Consider the following 22,184-nt stretch of genomic DNA (forward strand, 5'->3'; position numbering starts at 1 on the left):
AAGAGTATTTGACTATTAGTTCCACAGAAATATTTTGTGTTCTAAAATACACACTTCTACGGTGCAGTTGTACAGCAATCTGTGGGGAGAGCCGACCAACAGGGGTGCGCCTCCTGCACCGCGTCTTACTCACATGGTGTTACTCTGTTGTGCAGGAACATCACAGTCTGTATGTCCATGATCTGTATGAGGAACGTTCAGCATCTCAGGATGCTACAGCCGCGCATGCGCACTGACCCCGGAGAGGAGTCGTGGCTCAGCTAGCATCCAGGGCTAACGAGGTGGATGGGAAACACCGTGCTAAAGAAGGCGTCGTGTGCACAGTAGGCAGCAAGATTTCGGCGACTTGAATATCCCCAGCTAATCCCTGACCGACCATTATCCCTCCATGCTGTCCTGTAAGGGCAGATAACGCTAATAGCACACACTGCCTCTTAAATTAGCCATCGTGCAAGAGAGTAAACTGCGTCGGACGTGAAGGGGCTTCCGTGTCTTGCTCTGGAGTTCTACTTTATTTTATGAGAGAAAAACACAGCTGCTGTATCTACTCCTAGTATAATTTCAGAAAAATGAGGTTGCCAAATAAGCGTAACACTGAAGGAGACGGAAAGAAGATGGACCAAGCCCCTCCGACAAGAAATCCATTTGTGCACATCTTGAAATACACCCCTATGGAAAAAGCAAAGGTAAATTACATAATATATATTTAGGCTGCACACAGCTACTGAGCAACATTTGCCGACTTCATCATCTCACGTGTGCATGGTGGCATTTTTCTTGATGATTAACTGTTCCCTTCAGTCAGCTGAGCAGTTAGCACGTTGGCTAATATTAGCCACATACATGTTGCTTCTACACAAGCTGTTGTCTTAAGTACAATTGCCCAAATGCAAACATTTAATCCTAAAATGATCTTGAGTAATGTCAACAATGTTTGCGTCGATTTGAGCCACACCTAATTCTTACAGCATCTTGAATGAAGTTTTATTCCAATGGCCGACTGGATGCGATGGGCTTGGCCTATCCCCCTGAATGTAACGTTAAAACTAATGAGAGGTTTAACGCCAGCACTGGACACTATTGCTTCATTTATGTGGCATGAGCCACATTTCCCCTGATGCAAACATGATTCGGGGTGGTGGCTACATGTTATAATCGTGTTGCTTTGTTGATGGTCAGAGAGTACATTCCTTTCAGCTAGCATCTCGCACGTGTGGTTAGAGGGTCAATGAGGTGGAAGCTGGGGAAGCCACAGTGATCTGTTTCTACTTTGCATTCGTCCAAACGCTTCACTGATTACATAAACCGGAAATTAACAAAATATATGCATCACCAAAACTACATTTGGGAAATTTCCCTTGCCACAATGCTGACATATCATATTTTAGACAAGATTATTTAGACACACTGAAAGAATAGCAATGATGAGATTGCCATCCATACTAATATGTACAGCACACCATAACTGTGTGTATTATCAGTGAAATTGGTGCCAGACCAAAGACAAGGGCTCTCAGCAGATTAGGGCTTTGCTCCCTGTAGTGTGTGTTATCAAGACTAATATTGACAAAAGATAAGTGCTGCTATCACTGAGCCATAAAACACTGTAAGATAAATAGTCACTGCTGCCGCCAACTGCTGTGTAATACCAGAGAGTGTAGTGTGTCATATTATACCACCATATTATTGGTTTGATATTCTTTTCAACAAAACATAAAATGCCATGTGCCAAATAAAAAGAGTGTTTTGAAATGATGAAACTGGCTCTTCCCAGGCGCATCCTTTCAAATTAACTGTTGTGTATGTTATGTTGAAGGATTTTCGTGAATCTAATTTCTTGTCTTCCTTTTGCAGATTGCAGTAATGACAGTCACACTGTTTCCTGTCCGGCTGCTCATAGCTGCATTCATGATGCTGCTGGCCTGGCCTTTTGCCTTTTTGGCCACATTAGGACGCTCTGAAGACGGGGTCGAACCTCAGTGTTTTTGGCGGAGGTAGGTCTATGGTTATTTTTTTCTAGAGCATAGTAGTGCAATTTATTGGCCCTCGCCACTAACAAAGTTATTACTGTTATTCTGATTCTGATGTGTGGTTAACTTTTTTTTGTTTTGTTTGTTTTCAGACTGGTGGACATCATTCTGAAGATCATCATGCGGGTCATGTGGTTTGCAGGAGGGTTCCATTGGATCTCTGTAAAAGGTCAAAGGGCATTGCCTACTGAGGCACCAATCTTGACCTTGGCACCCCACTCTTCATATTTTGATGCCATTCCAGTCACAATGACAATGTCATCTATTGTCATGAAGGCAGAAAGCAAGGACATACCCCTTTGGGGCAGTAAGTATTATGAGGCACACACAAAATCTGAAAACTCTTACTTTACCCTCTTTCTTATTTTGACCTAAAACTATGATTATTACATAATTAGAACCTCATGTAAATTTATATTTGGTTCTCTTGTTCATGCTCTATGCTGCAAAGTATTTTTTGTTAATAGCTCCTCTTAATGTGTTAATTGTTGGTGGCAAGATGTCATGTGCTTCCTGTAACTTTGACAACTACATGTGCACATGCATCCAGATTAGACCTGATCAGCCACAATGACGTGAGAGGAGTGTCTCGGAGATCTTTAATCCTCTCCAGTCACCAGCAAGGCAAACTGTAGTTGGACTGTGCTTTTTTGACTTTGTTTCTCTATTCAATGTTTATTTAATAAATGTTGAAAATCTTTTCACACACTGTTATATAATGTCTGTTCTTACTTTCAGCATTAATAAAGTATATCCGACCAGTGTTTGTGTCAAGAACTGACCAAAACTCCAGAAAGATGACAGTTGAAGAGATCAAGCGTAGAGCCCACTCAGGAGGTGACTGGCCCCAGGTGCGTGAAATCAAATGGCTCTTCAACAACAATCACAGATCCTCCATTGAAAATGTGCTGTATGGCTTGACTAACTGTATATATTTCTATAGATAATGATATTTCCAGAAGGCACATGCACAAACAGATCTTGTCTGATTACTTTTAAACCAGGTATGCTAAAGTATTACAACCTTTATTAAGGGTGCTTCAGAATGTTCTTTTTCCAAGGCCTGAAAATATTATGTTACTTCTTGTCTTTTGTCCAACAGGTGCATTCATTCCAGCTGTACCAGTACAGCCTGTAGTTATTCGATATCCAAATAAACTGGTAAGGCATTATTCTGGTCATTTTTGCTTCTCAATAATGCTTTCAGCTATAAATAGTGTATGTTCTCATGATATTTATTTAAATTTTTTCAGGACACTATCACATGGACATGGCAAGGACCTGGGGCGTGAGTATATTGCTTTTTCTTTATTCTATTTTTGTCCTTGGTAAAGATTTTCACCCCCAAATCTGTTGTTTTGCTGTTTAGTCTAAACTAATGGTTTTATATATTCCCTATAGCATGTTACTTCACCCACCTACCCTGTATCCATGTTTTATAGGAACAGAGTGAATTAATTATTAATGCACTAAATTGACTAATGACACAACTATACTTACAAATGTTTGTTTTACTGACTTAAAATGTTTTTAACAGGTTTAAAATTCTGTGGCTTACTCTTTGCCAGCTACACAATGAATTTGAAATAGAGGTAAGCATTTCACAGTTTGTTTACAGAAGATGTATTATAATTGTAACAGCCAGTTTAACTCTATCGTAAAGTTATGTGTTTTAGCACGTGTAAACCTTGTCAAATGATTATACTTAGAAAGAAGAAACCTGATCACCAATTTCTTGTGTTGTGTTTTTAGTTTCTTCCTATCTACTCACCATCAGAGGAGGAGAAAAAGAACCCAGCCCTCTTTGCTGTTAATGTGAGGCGGATTATGGCCAAGTATGTCCAAATACAATAGAGAATGTAATGGTTGTGTGGAGTCTGAACATCCATGCTCTGCTACATAAATTATCAGCTACATCAATGTCTGATTTTATCCTTTCTCTGTTCAAGAATGTATGTGATGTCATACCACTGATGGGCCTGATAGTTGTTGATTATTACATACTACTTCTATCAGGCAGAATTATTACTGGGGAGATATCTGTGCGCTCACACATTGATCCAGTGTCGTTGTGTCTCTATGCTGTGCTTAGAGCCCTGGGGGTCCCGATCACAGACTACTCATTTGAAGACTGCCAGCTGGCCATGGCAGAGGGCCAGCTCAGACTGCCCGTCGACACCTGTCTGTTGGAGTTTGCCAAGCTTGTCAGGAGGCTGGGGTAAGGGACACAAATAGGGACACACCAGTAAAATTAAAACTAGATGAGTAGATGGTAAATGTGTTAATTCAAAAGATTTATAAGATAATTTTCTGAATAATGATACAGTGTCAAGTTTTAACGCTTGCTTCAGCGATTAGCTCTTGAAAGAAATAGTCAAAGACCACCTCCACTTCTTCAAAACATTCATTCAGTTTTATCTATGATCTTGGGTTTCAAGTGAAATTATCTTTCTAAACTCTGGCTATGCTTACGTGCGCACCAAAAATTATCTGGTTTCTGGAGTTATCAGATTATTGAAGTGTCATGTAAACACTAAACAGTTACATCTGATGTAAGTAATGTGATCTTTTTTGATTGTTCACACCTTGCAGGTTTTGACAAGGCAAATTATGCAATAAAGTATAAATGCTTAAAATCTGTTGTTCAAAGTACAACAATCCATTGATTAACTGACACGTTAATAGGTGTTGTTTTTGATGATCACATATCATATCTGAATGTTTTATAATTACATGGGTGTGTTGTTTGATTTTTGTTGGTTATCTCATTTGCACTGGACATATAAATGTACCCAGTAAATATAGTCTAAATAAATGAAAGTGTGTGCACATTATCCAGAGATAGACAGTTTTAAGGTCTGTTACTTAAACATTTTTTTCTTTTTCTTTTTCAGGTTGAAATCAAAAAACACAGAGAAGGAGCTGCAGGAATATGGAAATAAAGCCAGGAAACTGGAGGGTCAAAAACTAAGTCTAGAGGACTTTGCTCAATTTCTGGATTTGCCTGTTTCTGACATGCTGCGTGACATGTTTGCTCTCTTTGATGAGGTACTGTGTAAAATGATCATTTATTTTACTATATCATTGTATTTTACTAATGTGGTCGTGCGGTTGAAATATGTACTAGGAATTTGTAATCTGTTCACCTGTTTTACAAGTTTTGCTTGTTTTTTGTTACAGCATGAAGACAACTGTATTGATATCAGAGAATATGTGATAGCCTTGTCTGTTGCATGCAGACCTGCTAAAACCATGGAGACATTGAAACTGGCCTTCAAGGTGCGTTTTGTTGGAATGATTTTGTCCAGGTTCATTGAATGTATAATGTGGTATGTTATTGATGATAGTCAGAGGGGCCGAAGGCACAGATTAGCAGCCTTGCTTCTATCATCTACCCCAGAGCAGCTGTGACTACAGTTATATCTTACCACGCCAGTATCGAATGAATGAATGATGCACTGTAAAGCACTTTGGTTATACTGAAAGGCGCTGTATAAATCTGATGCATTATTAGTTATACTTTTAGTATTATAGTGTTAGATCCCTTGCAAAATTTGACAAATTCTGGTTCTGTATTCATAGATGTTTGAGTCAGACAATAATGGAGCCATCACAGAGACTGAGTTGTCAGTCATATTGAAGACCGCTTTAGGTGTATCAAACCTGAGTGTGTCACGCCTCTTCTCGTCTATTGATTCAAAGGACACAGGGAAGGTCACATATGGTAAGAAAATACTTTTTAATACCAAAATATGGTTTGAGGTTAATTGTATCATAATTCTGGGGTTTGGCACCCTCTTGTGGTCTTTTGTGTACAGACATGTTCAAGTGCTTTGTGGAGGAGAACCCAGAGTTCGATGAGGAGTATTTGTATGTAGTAAATCCACAGCTCCAGAGAGGCCCATGTCACCAGAAGAAACCAAGTTTGTCTTCCCTTGCCTGTCTCAACCTGCCTGGCATCGCCACCACCAAAACTGCTAACGGTATCTTTTGCCCAGATTTTAGTGATGGCAAAACAGATGGACTCAAGAAACACAATTAACTGTTCTGCGAAGTTAAGCAAGCAGCACTCTCCTGGTGAGAGTGAAGTGCTACACCAGTTACATGTATAGCAGAAAGGGAAGAATTCTTTCAATGGTTAGCTTACCTGAGGTTTTATTCGTATATTTTAAAAATTATTTTCAACAAGATATTTTTGTTATAATACACAGGTTTTTATTTTGTCAAATCAAAGACTGTCTAAAGGCCAAATGGTGGTTCTTAAAAATACAAAAGTTGGACTTTGCACTTAAAACACCCACAGAAGAAATCTTTGTGTGCCCTCACACTTTGTGCATGCAAACTCAAGGAGGGAGACGATATTAGATGCCAGCTCTGGACAGTGAACACATTAGTCAATTCAGTATTTGATTTTTGGCTTGTGTTTCTAAGATTTCTAAAACTCCTCTGTTAGCTGCCTTTGTGACCTTAAAAGTGCAGAATGCATGAGCTCATTGTTCTGAGCGTCTTTGACAAATCTTTATTTATACAATGAGACACCAGTGACAATTCTAGCCTCTTGAAGCTGGTAGTTTCATCGGGTAAATTCGAGGTGACTCATGTCTAATTTTTTAAATCAAAAATTGCTGTGAGCGTGTTAATGCATTTATAAATACACACATTAATTTAGCTCAGGGTTCAGCAACAAAAAAATGATATATCAACTATATGATGTCATCACTTTTGACAGTAACAGGGATGTGTATTTTTCCATACCATACAGTTCTTCCCAAATATTCCTTAGATTATTTTTCTTTTCTTTTCAGCAAACTGCTACAACTGTCTGTTTCAAATGCACCCTGTGGACCAAAAACACATGCCACATACTGTTTGTATCATCCTTATCTTGTCAAAAGCTGTAGCAGCTCAAAGGGGAAGCACATCCATTCTTGACCAACTCATGACTTTGTTTCTGCATTACACTGCCACTTTTATTTATTTTTCAACAGTGAGAACATTTTCCTGTGCGAGCCCGGCCAAAGGTTTTCAAAGTAAATCTCTGGGTGCTTTTTATACCCATCTGTTGTACATGTATTCTTACTTTTGTTAAGTTATTTTGGACATATTGCCAGGTCTTTAGCAGATTTTAGTGAAATATTTCTATAATGAAGGAATTTCAACTTAGCCATTTATTTTAGCATTCATTTAAATAACTGATGGCTGTATGTTTACATAGAACAAAATGTTAAGCCATGTAAATATACAGTGTCCTAACAAGTAAAATCAGCATTAAAAATGGTTATTTACTCATAGGTATATTTTCATAGAACACAAACAATATTGTATAGGTAAAAGGGAAAGTTGTTTTCTGTTAGAATTTACAAAATAATCAACTTTAGACATTTTATCACAAGTTATTTTTTAAAATGGCAGGACTTTTACTTCAGTGAGGCTGCTCCCAGTCCTTTTTTGTGCATATTTTTGCTATTAGCAAAGCAATATCTTAGTTTCTTGAGCATTCTCAAGTATACATTTTAGAAAACTCTTGATGTGTATCAAACATTCCAAATGCAGGACATTTTGTGAATTTTTGATGTACATATACTGTTTGACTGAATTTTATTTTCACTGCCATGTCAAAGATCTATGATCTCTAGATTGTACTGATAGTTAAATGAACCATGTTTTGTTTTTCTATATTCTATAGTGCAAGGTGATTTAAAATCATTCAGGTTATTGCTGAGTAAAGTACGTAAATCAACATGCAAATTTCATTAGGGAGCTAATGGTTTTTGAATCTAGGGTGTTGTTCAAAAAATAGAATGTATCTAGACAATCTTGTCACAATCAGACTCCTCAGAACACTGTTGTACGATATATTCCTCCACTCTGTTACAAGTCCGTGTGCAGGTCGGACTGGGCAAGCCTGAGTGCTGAGCCTCGAGGAGACAGTCGCTATGATAGGCCCCATGGCTCACACTGCACACGCCATCATCCAATGGTTTTGAGAACTGCCCCTTTACTCCTTTGTGTGTTTGTATTCTGCTTGCACTTTAGATTATGTTTAATACTGTATAACATGTTAGAACCATTTGTTACAGTATTTTTTTTTCCATGTATCTTTTAGTAATATGAAAAGATCAAGTGTTTGTTACAAAATGGGAACCAATAGGAAAGTAGCAACTTTCTCTTTGAGATTAATGTAGAAATATTAAACTGACTGCAACTGCATGATGACTGAAGTGGGTATACACTGAAGTCATTTGTTGGAAAACACTTGGGCATGCCAGAGGCAAATTGACTGTGAATTTTACCTACAGAATGTGTGTTAAATTCTATAGACGCTCTGCAGATCTTATCTGCTCTGGGGTTGCTGGGGTTTGTTGGGCTACTACTTCACCTTTGTTTTATATACTTTTGTTTCAGCTACCTCATTGGAGGTGAGGCTGCTGTTTTTGTCTTTTTCTGGAAAAATGTAAACTTTGCAACAAGACAAAGCTATATTGATGCTACTGCTGCCTGCTCATTCCAGTTGATCCAGCGGTGAGCCTAAGATGAGAGACTTGTGTACTCAGCCAGGGTGATGTCTCTTTGATGGCTTATGCCTCATACTGGTGTCTGTTTCTCTCTGCAGCTTTACTTTATTTTTCTATACCTAAGTTTTATTTTATTATTGCATTTTGATGAAGAGTCAATACTGCAAGATGCTATGAATTTTGTCTGAAATGGACTGCTATGAAAACTTGTCAATGTGACTCATACAGAATTAAAATATAATCAAAAAGTTTATGTGACAGTGTCTGCCTGTGTGCTTAGACCATATCCATGAATGTTAAATCATGTATTAACATACTACATTTCCCTTTACAGGGATACCTTAGCCAGGTTTTTAAGATTTTTTTTTTAATGATTACCATTTGTGGCCTGTCCGCAACCATACCCATTGTACATTTGTCAAGTTAGGCTCTAACCCTATATTTAGGCTAGACACAGATTGTGTTGTAATGTTGAACCCGTGGAGACTTTAAGATCTTCTAAACAGCATTAATTGAAAAGTATTCTGCCTCTAATGTTATTTAACTTAGTTATTTTACATTGTTTTTGCCAATTATAAGACTGTAGCTATTCGACCTCTGACACGTCTGGCCACAGACGTAAAGTTTTGGCGCTTGACCTCGAGCTCTAAGTCTGCCATGTAGAAAATGTCTCTGTAAACCAGAGAACTAGTCCAGACAGGGCCAACATGCAAAGGCTGTCATCCTTTTTGCAGTATACTTATTCCGTCTGGGCCCCAGCTGTTACGTTTACGAAAACAAGGCACTCGATTATGTCTTCCCCGTCGTTGTCTTGACGCCATCGGAAACCTCATATTCCAACTGAGCTAAGTCCAACCCAACGATTTCTGATACGAGCCCAGGGCACAGCGGTGATTGCTCTTTAGGTGTGCGCGCCGCGGAGATCGCGCACTGGCCCGGAGAATTAATGGTCAATTGATCATTATGATTGGCAAACAACGAGACGTCTGGACGTGAGGCGCGTAAATGTGTCCGTGGGGAGACGCCTGATTGAGTTATTTGTACTTTGTGTGGGATTTGAAATGGGAGCGCCCTAGTGTGCGTGTGCGTTTGTGCCATTGTTTTTTATCTGTGCTCTCTTGACATTGCGCACTATGATTTCGTGTGTCTACAGTGAATCGTTTAAGTTGGACATGGTAAGCAACAATACATTTCAATCCACATACTTACGTTATTAAAGGTTTTTTTAAGATTCCCTGACCACGTGACTTATTTGAAGCTTGGCCAGTTTTAAACTTAGGCCTTGTTAGTTTGTCCTTTTCATCTGTTGATTCACAGAAAAGATAAATTATTTAACACAGGTTAGCAGATTTAACAATCAAGTAGGCCTAGGCCTATAGTCATTAAACTTGTATGCGTAATTGAGCTAATCATATATATTTAAAGGTACTACAGCCTATTTATTACACAAGACTGACTCTTCTGAGCTTTAAGCCATGTTACCTCACAGAAACATACTTGGAGCTTTTGTTTGATTCACACATGTTGGAGTAGATTTAAGCCTACTCGGTCTGCTCTGCAAAGCCCAAAATGCCCTTTCCCGCCTTTTGATGTGTGTGTTAAACATGTGTGAATGAAAACACAAACTCTAGGTTTTGATGAGGAAGCAACATTAGCCCCATAGCATAGATCAGAAAACAGCGTAATAATATGAGCCTTTTATAATAAACGTGGCGCACGCAAAACGCGGGAGCCATACGGATGAATAGGCCAAATGGAAAAGGTGTGAAAAGGTCAGCCATCGCTCCACCTCGAGTCACTGTCAGGTCATTTTGATGATTGCACACCCGGCTCTTACTTAAATAATTTTATTGTTCTTAAAATCAGATGTGAACCTTATTTGTACAACCTTATTAACGCAGCTAACATTAAAGTTTTAGGTGAAGCTAAAACTTTAATCTTGTTGTTTAGATCGTGCCTATAATATATAATTTATTTTTATTTATTTATTTATTTTTTTTTTTTTTTTTTTTTTTGTTTTGGAAGACAGCGCTGTCACTTATGGTCAAAAACTTGACAGTTTGCTTGCACTGGCTGATAGACAGGATAATTGGCTGCTCTCATCTGGCCCATGTCATTTCTTTAACTTTGTTGTTGAAGAGTCTTATCCGAGCCTCAAGGCCATACAAAGCAGATCACTTCCATTAAAAAAAAATAGCTGATGTGTGGCTCTATACAAACCATACGAGTAGGCCTGTTTTATATGGTTCGGGCTTATTGGTTTGTATTGAATTGATTGTATTAAATATTACAATACCATTTATAATATAAATGTATTGCATAAATGGGTCACTAATTATCTAAATATCTAAATATTATCTAAATATCTTGATTTTGCCATTTGTCCTGAGTCTAAGAAACAATGCTGGCAGTCCATGTAGTGTATGAAGTAAAGGGGGAGGAAAGATGAGAGCGGAGAGGGAGGAGAGTGATGTGTGTGTCAGGGGGTGTGTTGTTGTTGATTGTGGCTCATATTTCAACAGTGGTCCCTCAGACACATCCTGGGAGCCAAGGAAGGTGGGAGGCTTCTCACATCATAGACTACAGTGGTGTGTCATCTTTAGCCCCGTCTCCTCTGTTACTGCGTTTGCTTTTTTCTTTACAATAACTTCTCAAGAACCACCTGCACAAATATGGTCAACGTCAACACTCAGCACTCCAGGAAAAACCAATACAGTAGGAAATACTTTTTCTAAAGTGAGCCCTGCAAGTTCTGGGAGGTAAGTTGAATATTTGTGATTATTTTATTTTAGTAGGCTATATTATATATATATTATTTTTTGGTGGTAGTTATATATATATATATATATATATATATATATATATATATATATATATATATATATTATTTTTTTTAATACAAATAAACTTTATTGCTTCTTAAAACAAATAAAATAATTGACATTGTATTGTGTACCAAACCGTGCAACAAATTTACTGCAATCACCTTCATAGGTTGGGACAAATACAAAAGCTAATGTATGGCTCATACACACATGCACACATGCACACACACACATTTTTCTTGTGATTTCTATTATAGTTGAGCCTGTGTATTCCAGCCGCTCCTCGCCCCTCTTTGACAACTCATAGAGCTGTGCACAGCACATCTCATCCAAATGTCATCTGTCGTAGCCCCAGAAAAAACGTCCTCCAACTTCATGGGACCCAAAGAGGTTTGTGCATGATAAACTGCTGTATTGTAAATTTAATTAGAAAATTTACTTTTTGGCCCAAGGCAAACAAAATATGTCAAATCTGAATTAATTTAATGATCAACAGGTTGCTGTTTTCTCTCACTAATGCATTCATGTTTCACTCATAGGTTTGTAATATGCTTCACATATATCCCATAGGTGGAGCTGATTCTAGTGAAGGAACAGAATGGAGTTCAGTTCACATCGAGCACTTTGGTCGGTGCGGCTCCTCCTCAGACCAGTGCCAATGGAGAAGAGGAGCGGGAGACTTGGGGGAAAAAAATTGACTTTCTTCTTTCTGTAATTGGATTTGCTGTTGATCTTGCCAATGTGTGGAGATTCCCCTACCTCTGCTATAAGAATGGAGGAGGTAAGGCCTCTAAAAGTAAGAGTAAAAGGATGAAAAAGAACATTTGAAAACACACACACACAATGATTTCAGCACAGGTGAGGATATCTGAGGCACTTGTGCTTGCTTGCATTTTTTCTCACCCTTTTAAAGATCAAAAAAATACACAAAACCGCACCACAGCTGTTGTGAATAGATTAGCCCTTAGAATTAGTGCCAGTAATTATGGCTGTTTAACATAGAGCAGCCTCTACATTTAAGAGCTGTAAATGATACTGTGGCCTTTCTCTAACTGTTCTTCCTACTGTGGAGGATGCACAGTAAGTATCAACATCATATTTTGCCATACCTTTGAAATTATATTAAATATCTTGTCTGCAGGTGCTTTCCTTGTGCCATATTTGTTCTTCATGGTGATAGCAGGCATGCCTCTCTTCTACATGGAGCTGGCACTGGGCCAGTACAACCGAGAGGGCGCAGCAGGGGTCTGGAAAATCTGCCCCATATTTAAAGGTAGGTAATTACACACCATATATCATAGAGTGTGATCTGTGCCATGCCCACACACTCCAACCTTTAAGAGGCTGCATTTATTCAAAGCAACATGTACAGGAGAGTGAAATGGACAGATTTTTCACCCCCCTAAAATGTTTAGCAAAATGTATATAAAAATGCTTACTAACAAGAAAGGATACTGGGACACTGACCTCTGCCCAGGCCTTTTTCAAACTTATATAGTGCCTTTTATAATTTAGGGAATGTTGCTCCACGCCACCAAAACCCTCCCCAAGCAATATATGAAAGTATTTCTAATCTATTCTGTTAAGTTTTCTCATTTCAGAAAATATATTACTTAAGTCAATATTGCAAAAAAAAAAGTGTACAGAATCTTCTATAGCAATATAACAGTGACCTGTATTATATGTAAATCTGAAATGTTTGTGGTAACATAATTTCTCATATTTCACGCAAACTCTGCCAAAGTCCTGTATAAGAACATGGTGGGATTTTGATAGCTTAATCTTTGTGCCTATTGGCCTGTCGTGCTGGCTAATGTCCTCCCTTTAATGTGTACATGTCCACTCGTCTGCCCACGTGCCGCCTGTCCACATGCCAGTCTCTTTTGTCTGCTCGTCTTTTGCATTGAGCAGCGACAGCCATTGTTTATCTCCCAGAACATCAGCTTGACTTGGCACTCAAATGGAAAGCATGGCATGGAAATCAAATGAAAATTGGGCTTTTAAGACTCTGCTCCTGATTGTGCATTTTCTCACGACAGATGATGGCAGGTTACACTGGCTGACTGGCTCTGCATACTTTTCAACACCTCAATAAACAAATTGCACTTTAATAGAATGTCAAACCCACAAACACTAATGGAGAGCTAACACAAAGATTCAACAAAAGTTTTGTGTTGTTGCCAGATGTACTTTCTGTACAGCTTTGGTATCAAAATGCCTTAATACTGTAATGTTAGTAAAGGTGTACATTGTAAGGACATTATGTTTTCTTAATTGACATTAGCTTGATGACATCTGTCATTACTCCTAAAACCCTTTTTTTTTTTCAAATGGAGCTTTAAAATAAACTGAAAAACTTCTAGCAAGCATTAAGTTACTAAACTTTACACCAAATCTGACAAATTCAGCAATATTTTATATCTTATATATCTCACAGTATTGTTCCCCCTGTAGTCATTGTGTTCTGTGGTTTGGTGCGGCTGGGTTTGGTGTGTTTGAACATGTGCTGTCCGTCAGGTCTCTGCTGATGTCTTAATCACATGTGTGCCACTGTCACTCCATGGGGGAATTACAGTAATTATTGAGACATAGGAATACACATGCTCATATTGACAGTAATTATTCTGATCAACAAGCTGGGTTCCTCCAAGGATCAATGCATCTGAAGAAAGGGACTGGGGGGGTAGATAGTGAGAGAGAGGAGGGAGAGATAGCATGGCCACATGTTGTGTTAATAGAAGAGATGAGGCGTCGCACAAATATCACATCCACATTACAAAGAGATCGATAAGCCACAGTTGTGTCATGCCTCTTAGCAAAGGTTAACAATTATATTCAGCCTTAGAAGAGTGGTCAGTGTTTAGATGTCTGGAAAGGGTAGATGTATAGATAATTAAGGCATGAAAAGGACATTTGCAAAAGTTATTTAAGTCTGTTAATTTGTGTTATCACCCTTTGCAGGGTTTGTTATGGATTTCTACCGGCTCCTATGTAAACAATAATACATTATTTACAGTCGGGCTGGGTCATACGACAAAAAACACTATTTCATTTTATTAAAAATATTTCCTAACTTGATGCACTTTTAGACTTAAAAGTTATTTAGCACAAAATGGAGGTCAAACTCTGAACTCTACTCCAAACCACATGGTTTTACTGACAGAGTTTTGGCTGCAGACCTCTTAACTAAAATGGTCCGAGCTTATATGACTACTAGTATATTGCATCTCCTAGTATGTGCTCTGTTTTTCCACCAACAGGAGTTGGATTCACAGTGATCCTGATTTCTCTCTATGTGGGCTTCTACTATAATGTGATCATCTCATGGGCACTGTACTACCTCTTCTCGTCCTTCACTGGAGAGCTGCCCTGGGTCCACTGTAACAACAGCTGGAATAGCATCAACTGTTCTGACTGGGCTGACAACACCACCATTAATGGCACCCTCAAGTCCACCCCTGCTCAAGAATACTTTGAGTGAGTTCATGGGAATCAAGTTTAACATTAAACTAAAGACACATAAGTAGTTATTATAGATTTTTTATTTTTGTGTAATTGTTTAAAGTGAGCAAAGCTTAGAGTGGTGCAGGTCCTTGATGTCAGGCAAATGCAAGGTCACATGGCAAAGATTAAACTTTAAAGCATGATCACTGAAAAAGTACTAAGCCTACAGAACAGTATGTGATCAAATCTATTCTTGTGAAAGATGGTTTGCTCTTCCGTAGTACTGCAGCATCTTGGCTTTGGTACTGACCAGGTGTCTGTGTCTAACAGTTGTTCTGTTGTGACATTTGAAGCATTTAATCTATGCAAGTTGAAATGACAGTATTTCTACAGAACCACCTGGGAACAATTTTCAGCTGAGCACCATAGACATATTATTATATACTGATATATGGCTTACAAGAATGATACAAGTTTTGCTTTTCTTCAGTTTTTATACTGATTATTCAGAATGTTTTTTCACATGGCTATATATATATATATATATATATATATATATATATATATATATATATATATATATATATATATATTTTAACATATTGAACAAAAGCATTGAGATGTAACAAAGAAAATAAACATTAAAACACATTTTGAAACAAAAACTGCAAGTCACCAGTCCTTCCTTTCACTCTGAAAATTGTTTTATTCAGACATGGCCTCGGTGACTTGCATAGGGCACGTGGTAACCAGCCGTGCATGAAGTCCCTCGCTGAATACATTTTAATCACTCAGTATTAAAGTTAGATAAAAGAAGATACAGAGGACAGAAAACCCACTGAGCTTTAAAACAGCTTGAATGGTAGCACATTTCTGTTGATTTTGAATGTTTTGAATGTTTTTACGACTTTGTTTTGTAGACGAGGAGTGCTGCACATCCAGGACAGTCAAGGCATTAATGATCTCGGACCTCCGCGATGGCAGTTGACTTCCTGTTTGGCTGTTGTCATTATTCTGCTCTACTTCAGTCTGTGGAAAGGAGTGAAAACTTCTGGAAAGGTCAACATTCAAACTATGCTGATATTTGCACGTATTCAAATTAAATATAACTCTTGGTGCTGCCTGGTTTAGAAGTTTATCTTGCATTGAGTATCTTCACATGTTTTGGTTATTCTGACTGTGCATGTGTTATCAGGTTGTGTGGATCACAGCCACCATGCCCTATGTGGTCCTCACTGTGCTGCTGCTCCGAGGAGTCACTCTGCCCGGGGCTATAGATGGCATTAAGGCCTACCTCTCCGTGGACTTTCTGAGACTCTGTGATCCTAAGGTAAGCTGCCAGGAATCTTTATGGAATATTACCTGATGAAAATCATACATACATACATTTATTTTTGTAGTATACATATCTGCCCTTTGTTTTATTTGCAAGTACTGATTATCGAGTTGTCACTAACAGTACCCAAAATGTTGTGATGTGATCTTTTATTACATAATCTCAAAATATTTTGTAATGGGTTATTGAAGGATATTAGCAAAAATCTTGGTGGTTGAAAGATGATAGAGGAACTAGACAGATAGACGCACCAGGCCAATTGGAGAATTAGATTAGATAGACACATGGAGCAGTAATTTGCAAAATTACCCCTGTATTCACAAGCGTCTTTCATCTACGGCTGTTGAATGAATTTCCTGCAATTATCCCTAATAATGGCTTTTTCCTCTCCTGTGCCTTTTGTCCGCCGCTTCACACAAGTGTGCTCGCTCTGTTTCTCCTCAGGTCTGGATTGAGGCTGCCACCCAGATCTGTTTCTCTCTGGGAGTGGGGTTTGGTGTGCTAATTGCCTTTTCCAGCTACAACAAATTTAGCAACAATTGTTACAGGTAAAGTCACTGAAAATAAACCTGTTATGCAATTTGTGTACATACAGTAGTGTCCATGTATGTGGACAGATTATATGTCTGTTTTATACTCAACAACAATGGTTATTTTTTTTTATGTTATGTATGAATTACTCACTCAGACCGGGAGTAGGGTGCTTTCCTGTGAACAGCAAACTCATCTGACACAGTATCTGTGATGCAGTTACAATGGTGCCACATCTGATTGCAGAAATGTTATCATATATAATTTTGCCTCCTCTACAGAGACGCCATCATCACCAGTTCAATCAACTCACTGACCAGTTTCTTCTCCGGTTTTGTGGTCTTCTCCTTCCTTGGCTACCTGTCTAAAAAGCACAATGTATCTCTTGATAATGTTGCTCGAGATGGTATGGTCACAATCTCACATATTGTATTACTCCACATTCTTTGAAACACTTATTTTTCCTTTTTAGGTGCTGGGTTAGTGTTTGTGATTTATCCTGAAGCCATAGCAACTTTACCTGGGTCATCTGTCTGGGCTGTTATATTTTTCATTATGCTATTAACGCTTGGTATTGACAGTGCCGTGAGTATGCTCTCCACATTAATCACTGTATTCCAGTTAGTTGGACCTTGATATGTTAAATTATAATGTGTCCTCTCTATCTAGTGCAGTTGTGTAATCTATAATTTATTTATATTCCCCCTTTTGGCTTAGTATGAAAACTTATGTTATTTCTGTGTATATCTTTGTAGATGGGTGGGATGGAGTCTGTAATCACTGGACTTATAGATGAATTCAAATGCTTACAAAAGCACAGGGAGCTCTTCACTCTTTTCATTGTAGTTGGCACATTCCTAATATCACTGTTCTGTGTGACTAATGCAAGTATACAACTCCAACAACAATTATATCATATAATTCTGTCTACTAATTTGGTTTTGACATGAAATATGTTGTCTATTTGTCTTTCAGGGTGGCATGTATGTGTTTACACTCCTGGACCATTTTGCAGCAGGGACATCGATTTTGTTTGGAGTGCTTATTGAAGCTATTGGCATTGCATGGTTCTATGGTAAGAAAGACTGACAGAGGGCTGAGGCAAAGAAGATGATTCATGATTTCATGGTCAGAAAAGCTGATGTTATATTAGGATCTGATGAGAAATCTGTTGGTATAGATGTCTTGTGCCTCAAAGCATCATAGTTCTATTAGTCATAAGGATACTGAAGCTAAGCAGGTCTGTCCACACTAATGGTTTTGCCTGTTTTTGCTGCTGGCCAGGGTCTGGTGCAATGTGTTGTTAGATACAAGAACATCTGTCATTCTCACAAGAGCTCAGATGAAATCACCTGAGGTGTGCCTCAGTCACTTCTGTATTGTCCAGACTGTGGTCAGCCACTACATGAACATTCTGTATATCTTTGTGCCTGTTGTGTTTATCATGACCTGTGTCACCTGTCGAACTGGTGGACTGGTGTTTGTGGTGTTGCACCTAAAATTCATATTTTGACTTGCTGTTCTTCAGGCTTTTTAAATACTGTGAAATGTATGTTTAGTCTTGACAGCAAGGATTTTACACACATTTTATACGTTTGCTTTATTATTTTACATACTTTTTATAGCTCAAGTTATGTACAACAGTTCTTACATTACATTCCCAATGTGCTGAATCGGTCCCTGGTAAAGGACCGTATAATAATACTAATGTGGGCTTGAGCTGGTTGCTCAGATTTTGTCCCACTTTCCAGGTCCTGCCCCTGGCAAGACAAATAAATCAAGCCTAAGGCATCACCCAACCTTTGTATTCTCCTTCCTTCTGACAAGAACACTTAACTTGGTGAAGCTATGTTCTTTTATCTGGCTGCCAGTACCAGCCACTGTGCAGTTTCAGATGTTTAATGTGGCTTGTCATTCATTCAGGATATATTCATGGCTATATATATTCAGGATATTTTCTATATTAGTTAAGTCCATAAAAGAAAAATGTGAAGTAAAGATTGTCTTCTTAAGCAATGTGTTTTTACTGAAGAAGCCTTCAGATTCTGAAGATTCTGATTCTTGCTCTTGTCTTGTATATTTCAGGAGTGGACAGGTTTAGTGATGACATTGAGGAGATGATCGGGCAGCGTCCAGGCTGGTACTGGCGGCTATGCTGGAAATTTGTCAGTCCCTGTTTTCTTTTGGTAAGGTTCAACACCAAAAGCATTTTATATGACAGATATGTGTGTATGTTATGTAAATATTACATAATAATCCTAATTGATCTTGTAGTTTATGGTGGTTGTGAGTTTTGCCACATTCAACCCCCCAAACTACGGCTCTTATGATTTTCCTCCGTGGGCGAATATGGTTGGCTGGTGCCTGGCTATGTCATCAATGGCCATGGTGCCTCTCTATGCCATCTACAAGATTTGCTCACTACCTGGAAGACTTTGTAATGTAAGCGAAATCTATTATTATTCAATGATTACAGTTTACTGTGTAACCCATCTGCTAAGGGTCACTCAGGTGTGCCAGCCCCCCCAGGCTCATTTAACATAAAGGGTTAAACCTGCCTATGTTAACTCAGAGTGCAGTTTCTAGATCAAATCTGGATGACATACACATTGTAATGATGTTTTTTGTTATGTTTTTCTATCAGAGACTTGCTTATGCTATCACCCCTGAGACAGAGCATCATTTAGTAGACAGTGGAGAAGTCCGACGGTTTACGGTATGTTTCACCGCCTATTCTAAATATATATTTAAACCATGTACATTATATTTACATATTGTTTCTGCAGTTGCATCACTGGTTGGTTATCTAAGTCTACCTTTGAATATCACATAAAGAAGTGTAAGTAAAGACACAGATGTGTGTGAAGGCATCCATGCACAGCAAAGCAAATCAGAAACTAAGAGCCATTTCACTGATCTACTATGAACTAGGGATGTTTTAAAGTGCCAATTATTTTGAGTGTTATGTTACCAGTGAGTGTGACACTTGAGAGTAGAGAGTAATGCTGCTAGATACAGTTTTATTTCAAAATCATGCAGTGATTTTGATATTATAGTTTTATTGTAAAATTCACTTAATCAAAATCTGTTATTTTTCGAAATAGGATTACAAAAAATCTATATGTTATAATATGAGTCAATTATAAAATAATTTATTTTAAGACTTTTTTTTTTTTTTTTTTTTTACTTTGTAACCAGTTTGGGGGGGAAGAAATGTTAAAGTCTTACCAACTCATTTTTAGGTATTTGGGTCCAAAGGAAACTGTGCAAATATAAAATGAACTGGTATATAGGCTACTATTTGTGAATGCATCTGTTGGGAGCTTGAGCTTTTCACTCTCTTTGTGATTCACAGTAAAATAATATTTTTTATCTGCCAAAGACAAACACATCTACGTGTTCTAAATCTCTGAGATGTTATAATATTTGCATAATGGAACAATTTGAGCTGTTTTGTTCTATTGTACTCTTTGATATTTTGTTAGAGGAAGCTGCCATTTGACTCTAAGACTGTCCTGTTGCCAGAAAGCATAAAGCTTTAATTTCTCAGTTTACATAATATTATTGTATACATTTAAGACTGTTGAGAGCTTTTTATTAAACTGCAGATCAATACTGTAGTGTAGTATTGTAATTATAATAGAGTCATTTATGGTCTATGTATGTGTATGTACATGTATTGTAGAGGGACTTGTATTGTACTGTACTACAACATAAAAAGAGAAATATCAATTCTAAGTGTTACTGTGAAAGTGATGCGTATTAACCTTACAATTTTCAGATGGTGATTATGTAAGGTTTCATTTCATGGGCCATGTTGAAAATGATGTCTAAAATGGTTGCAGACAGGTTTTCCTATCTTTACCCTGTGCTCCAAGGGTTAATCTGTCCAAATTGTATGCCTGTGCTGCTGTACTGTGCCTTGTGGTGAATCGGACTGTATTTTATTGTTTTGTACTGTCAAATACGGTAATTAAATTAGAGTAATAATATGAACGTGTCTCTTATTTGGGTGTTTTTGTAAATGTCTATGATAAAGAAAAAGGCTCATCTAGGTTTAATGAAGAGTATAATGACTTTGTCCTTTGAAGAAGGTTCAGCATGACCCTGAATCTCAAATGTTTATTACAGGAAGGCTCGAGTCAAAGCCCATCTCAAAACCAATAATTACTGCAGATAACATTTAGGAGCAATTCCCCTCTCAACAGCTTCACAAGTCATTACGGTGATGTCTATACTTTCACTAATACTGTGACTGCGTAACGCACACCTTAGAATAAATGTTGTGATAAAAGCCCTGGCTGTCTGTGTTTGACCTAATAGAATAAACAGAAATACATTCTGTCATTTTGAGGACAAAATGTGTCACTGTCTTCACTTCCAACAATTTCAGCCTTGACCAAGCACAAAATACCACACCATTTGTAAAAGTGAATACAAGCTGACATGTCCGTAACATTTTCAAATGGGACTGGCACAGGTGGAATAATAAAATGTATTTAATTTATGCTATAATTAACAGCATTTTAATTTATTTTGATAAGTGATTTCAAGTGAAAAGGAAAATTATACCTAGCTGCTCCAGGTGTTCATGTTATGATGGAGTCATGACAAGGCAATCTTTGCACTGTACAAATAAAGGTGCCATTTTCACATCCAATAAAGCAAAGCAATTATGGATAATTTCTTTTCTTCACAATGACACTGCGGCTGAAAAGACTGTGCATATAAAAGTAGGCCTATAGACTATGCTAGAAATTGTATTTTTAGGAAGAAAACAGCAGCAGGTGCCTGACCAGCGAAAGGCAAAATATGGTGTAAATGTCCACCATGGTCCAGATAGAAAAAATTGCTCCAGACTCAGACTTTAGGTACATTTTTAAGTAACAGCGGATTAATATATTGAGCGTAGGCCTGTTAAACAGTGCCCTCTGTCAAAGAAAAGCTGCCACTACACCACTTTGGGCTCAAAGCTGTTTTCATTGCCTATAACGTATACAAATATAATACTCAGTGTGTTGATTATTTTAATGTATAAGGATGTAAATTACATCTCCGAAAGTACCAAGAACAAAACTAGTTTATCACCCAGCATTCATTTAGTTTAAATGCTTAATCTTGAGTATAAAGCTCTACTTCAGCTCTTTGAGCAAAGAGCGTCATCTTGTGGCATCAGTGCATAGCATGTTCAAGTTTTTAATACCAGGTACTGTCAGTTGCTCAAGGCACATGTCTTCAAAACGGTTTTCCTAATATTACAAAATTTTGTTTTCCAACACATTCTTTTAACAAATTGCAATTTTTCACAATTGGCTACTATTTCCTTTAAAAGTGCACTGGGTAACGTTTCTGATGGAGGGTTTGTCAAATGCTTTTCTCCATGGACATGTCATTGCTTTGTCAGAAATGTTTCACAGTAAGATATTAAACCTTTTTATCACCATAGAGACCAAACCAGGCCAAGTTACAGGTCAGATCTTTGGAGATGCAACCTCGCTCACAG

The 22,184-nt window shown here is 37.9% G+C and overlaps 2 protein-coding genes across 2 annotated transcripts; both read left to right on the plus strand.

The window, feature by feature from the left end:
• The first annotated feature begins 230 nt into the window (after nt 1–230).
• LOC110171644 (lysophosphatidylcholine acyltransferase 1) lies at nt 231–8,798 on the plus strand. Its single transcript, XM_020937393.2, has 14 exons — nt 231–686; nt 1,855–1,994; nt 2,123–2,337; nt 2,769–2,881; nt 2,974–3,034; nt 3,133–3,191; nt 3,284–3,318; nt 3,568–3,622; nt 3,783–3,865; nt 4,123–4,248; nt 4,925–5,078; nt 5,211–5,309; nt 5,613–5,754; nt 5,849–8,798. Exons 1-14 carry the CDS (start codon nt 570–572, stop codon nt 6,070–6,072), a joined length of 1,623 nt encoding a protein of 540 aa, XP_020793052.1. The 5' UTR covers nt 231–569; the 3' UTR covers nt 6,073–8,798.
• A 2,406-nt stretch (nt 8,799–11,204) lies between these two features.
• On the plus strand, nt 11,205–19,624 carry slc6a3 (solute carrier family 6 member 3). Its single transcript, XM_020937252.2, has 16 exons — nt 11,205–11,304; nt 11,647–11,760; nt 11,941–12,151; nt 12,512–12,643; nt 14,631–14,847; nt 15,735–15,873; nt 16,010–16,144; nt 16,595–16,698; nt 16,963–17,087; nt 17,154–17,266; nt 17,437–17,565; nt 17,657–17,756; nt 18,767–18,867; nt 18,956–19,123; nt 19,326–19,397; nt 19,468–19,624. The coding sequence occupies exons 2-16, from the start codon at nt 11,704–11,706 to the stop codon at nt 19,489–19,491; spliced, it is 1,827 nt and encodes a 608-aa protein (XP_020792911.1). The 5' UTR covers nt 11,205–11,304; nt 11,647–11,703; the 3' UTR covers nt 19,492–19,624.
• Nucleotides 19,625–22,184: the final 2,560 nt, after the last annotated feature.

This window comes from Boleophthalmus pectinirostris, unplaced genomic scaffold (genome assembly GCF_026225935.1).
Source record: "Boleophthalmus pectinirostris isolate CB_2022bp ecotype Guang Dong unplaced genomic scaffold, ASM2622593v1 HiC_scaffold_6, whole genome shotgun sequence".
Lineage (NCBI taxonomy): Eukaryota > Metazoa > Chordata > Actinopteri > Gobiiformes > Gobiidae > Boleophthalmus > Boleophthalmus pectinirostris.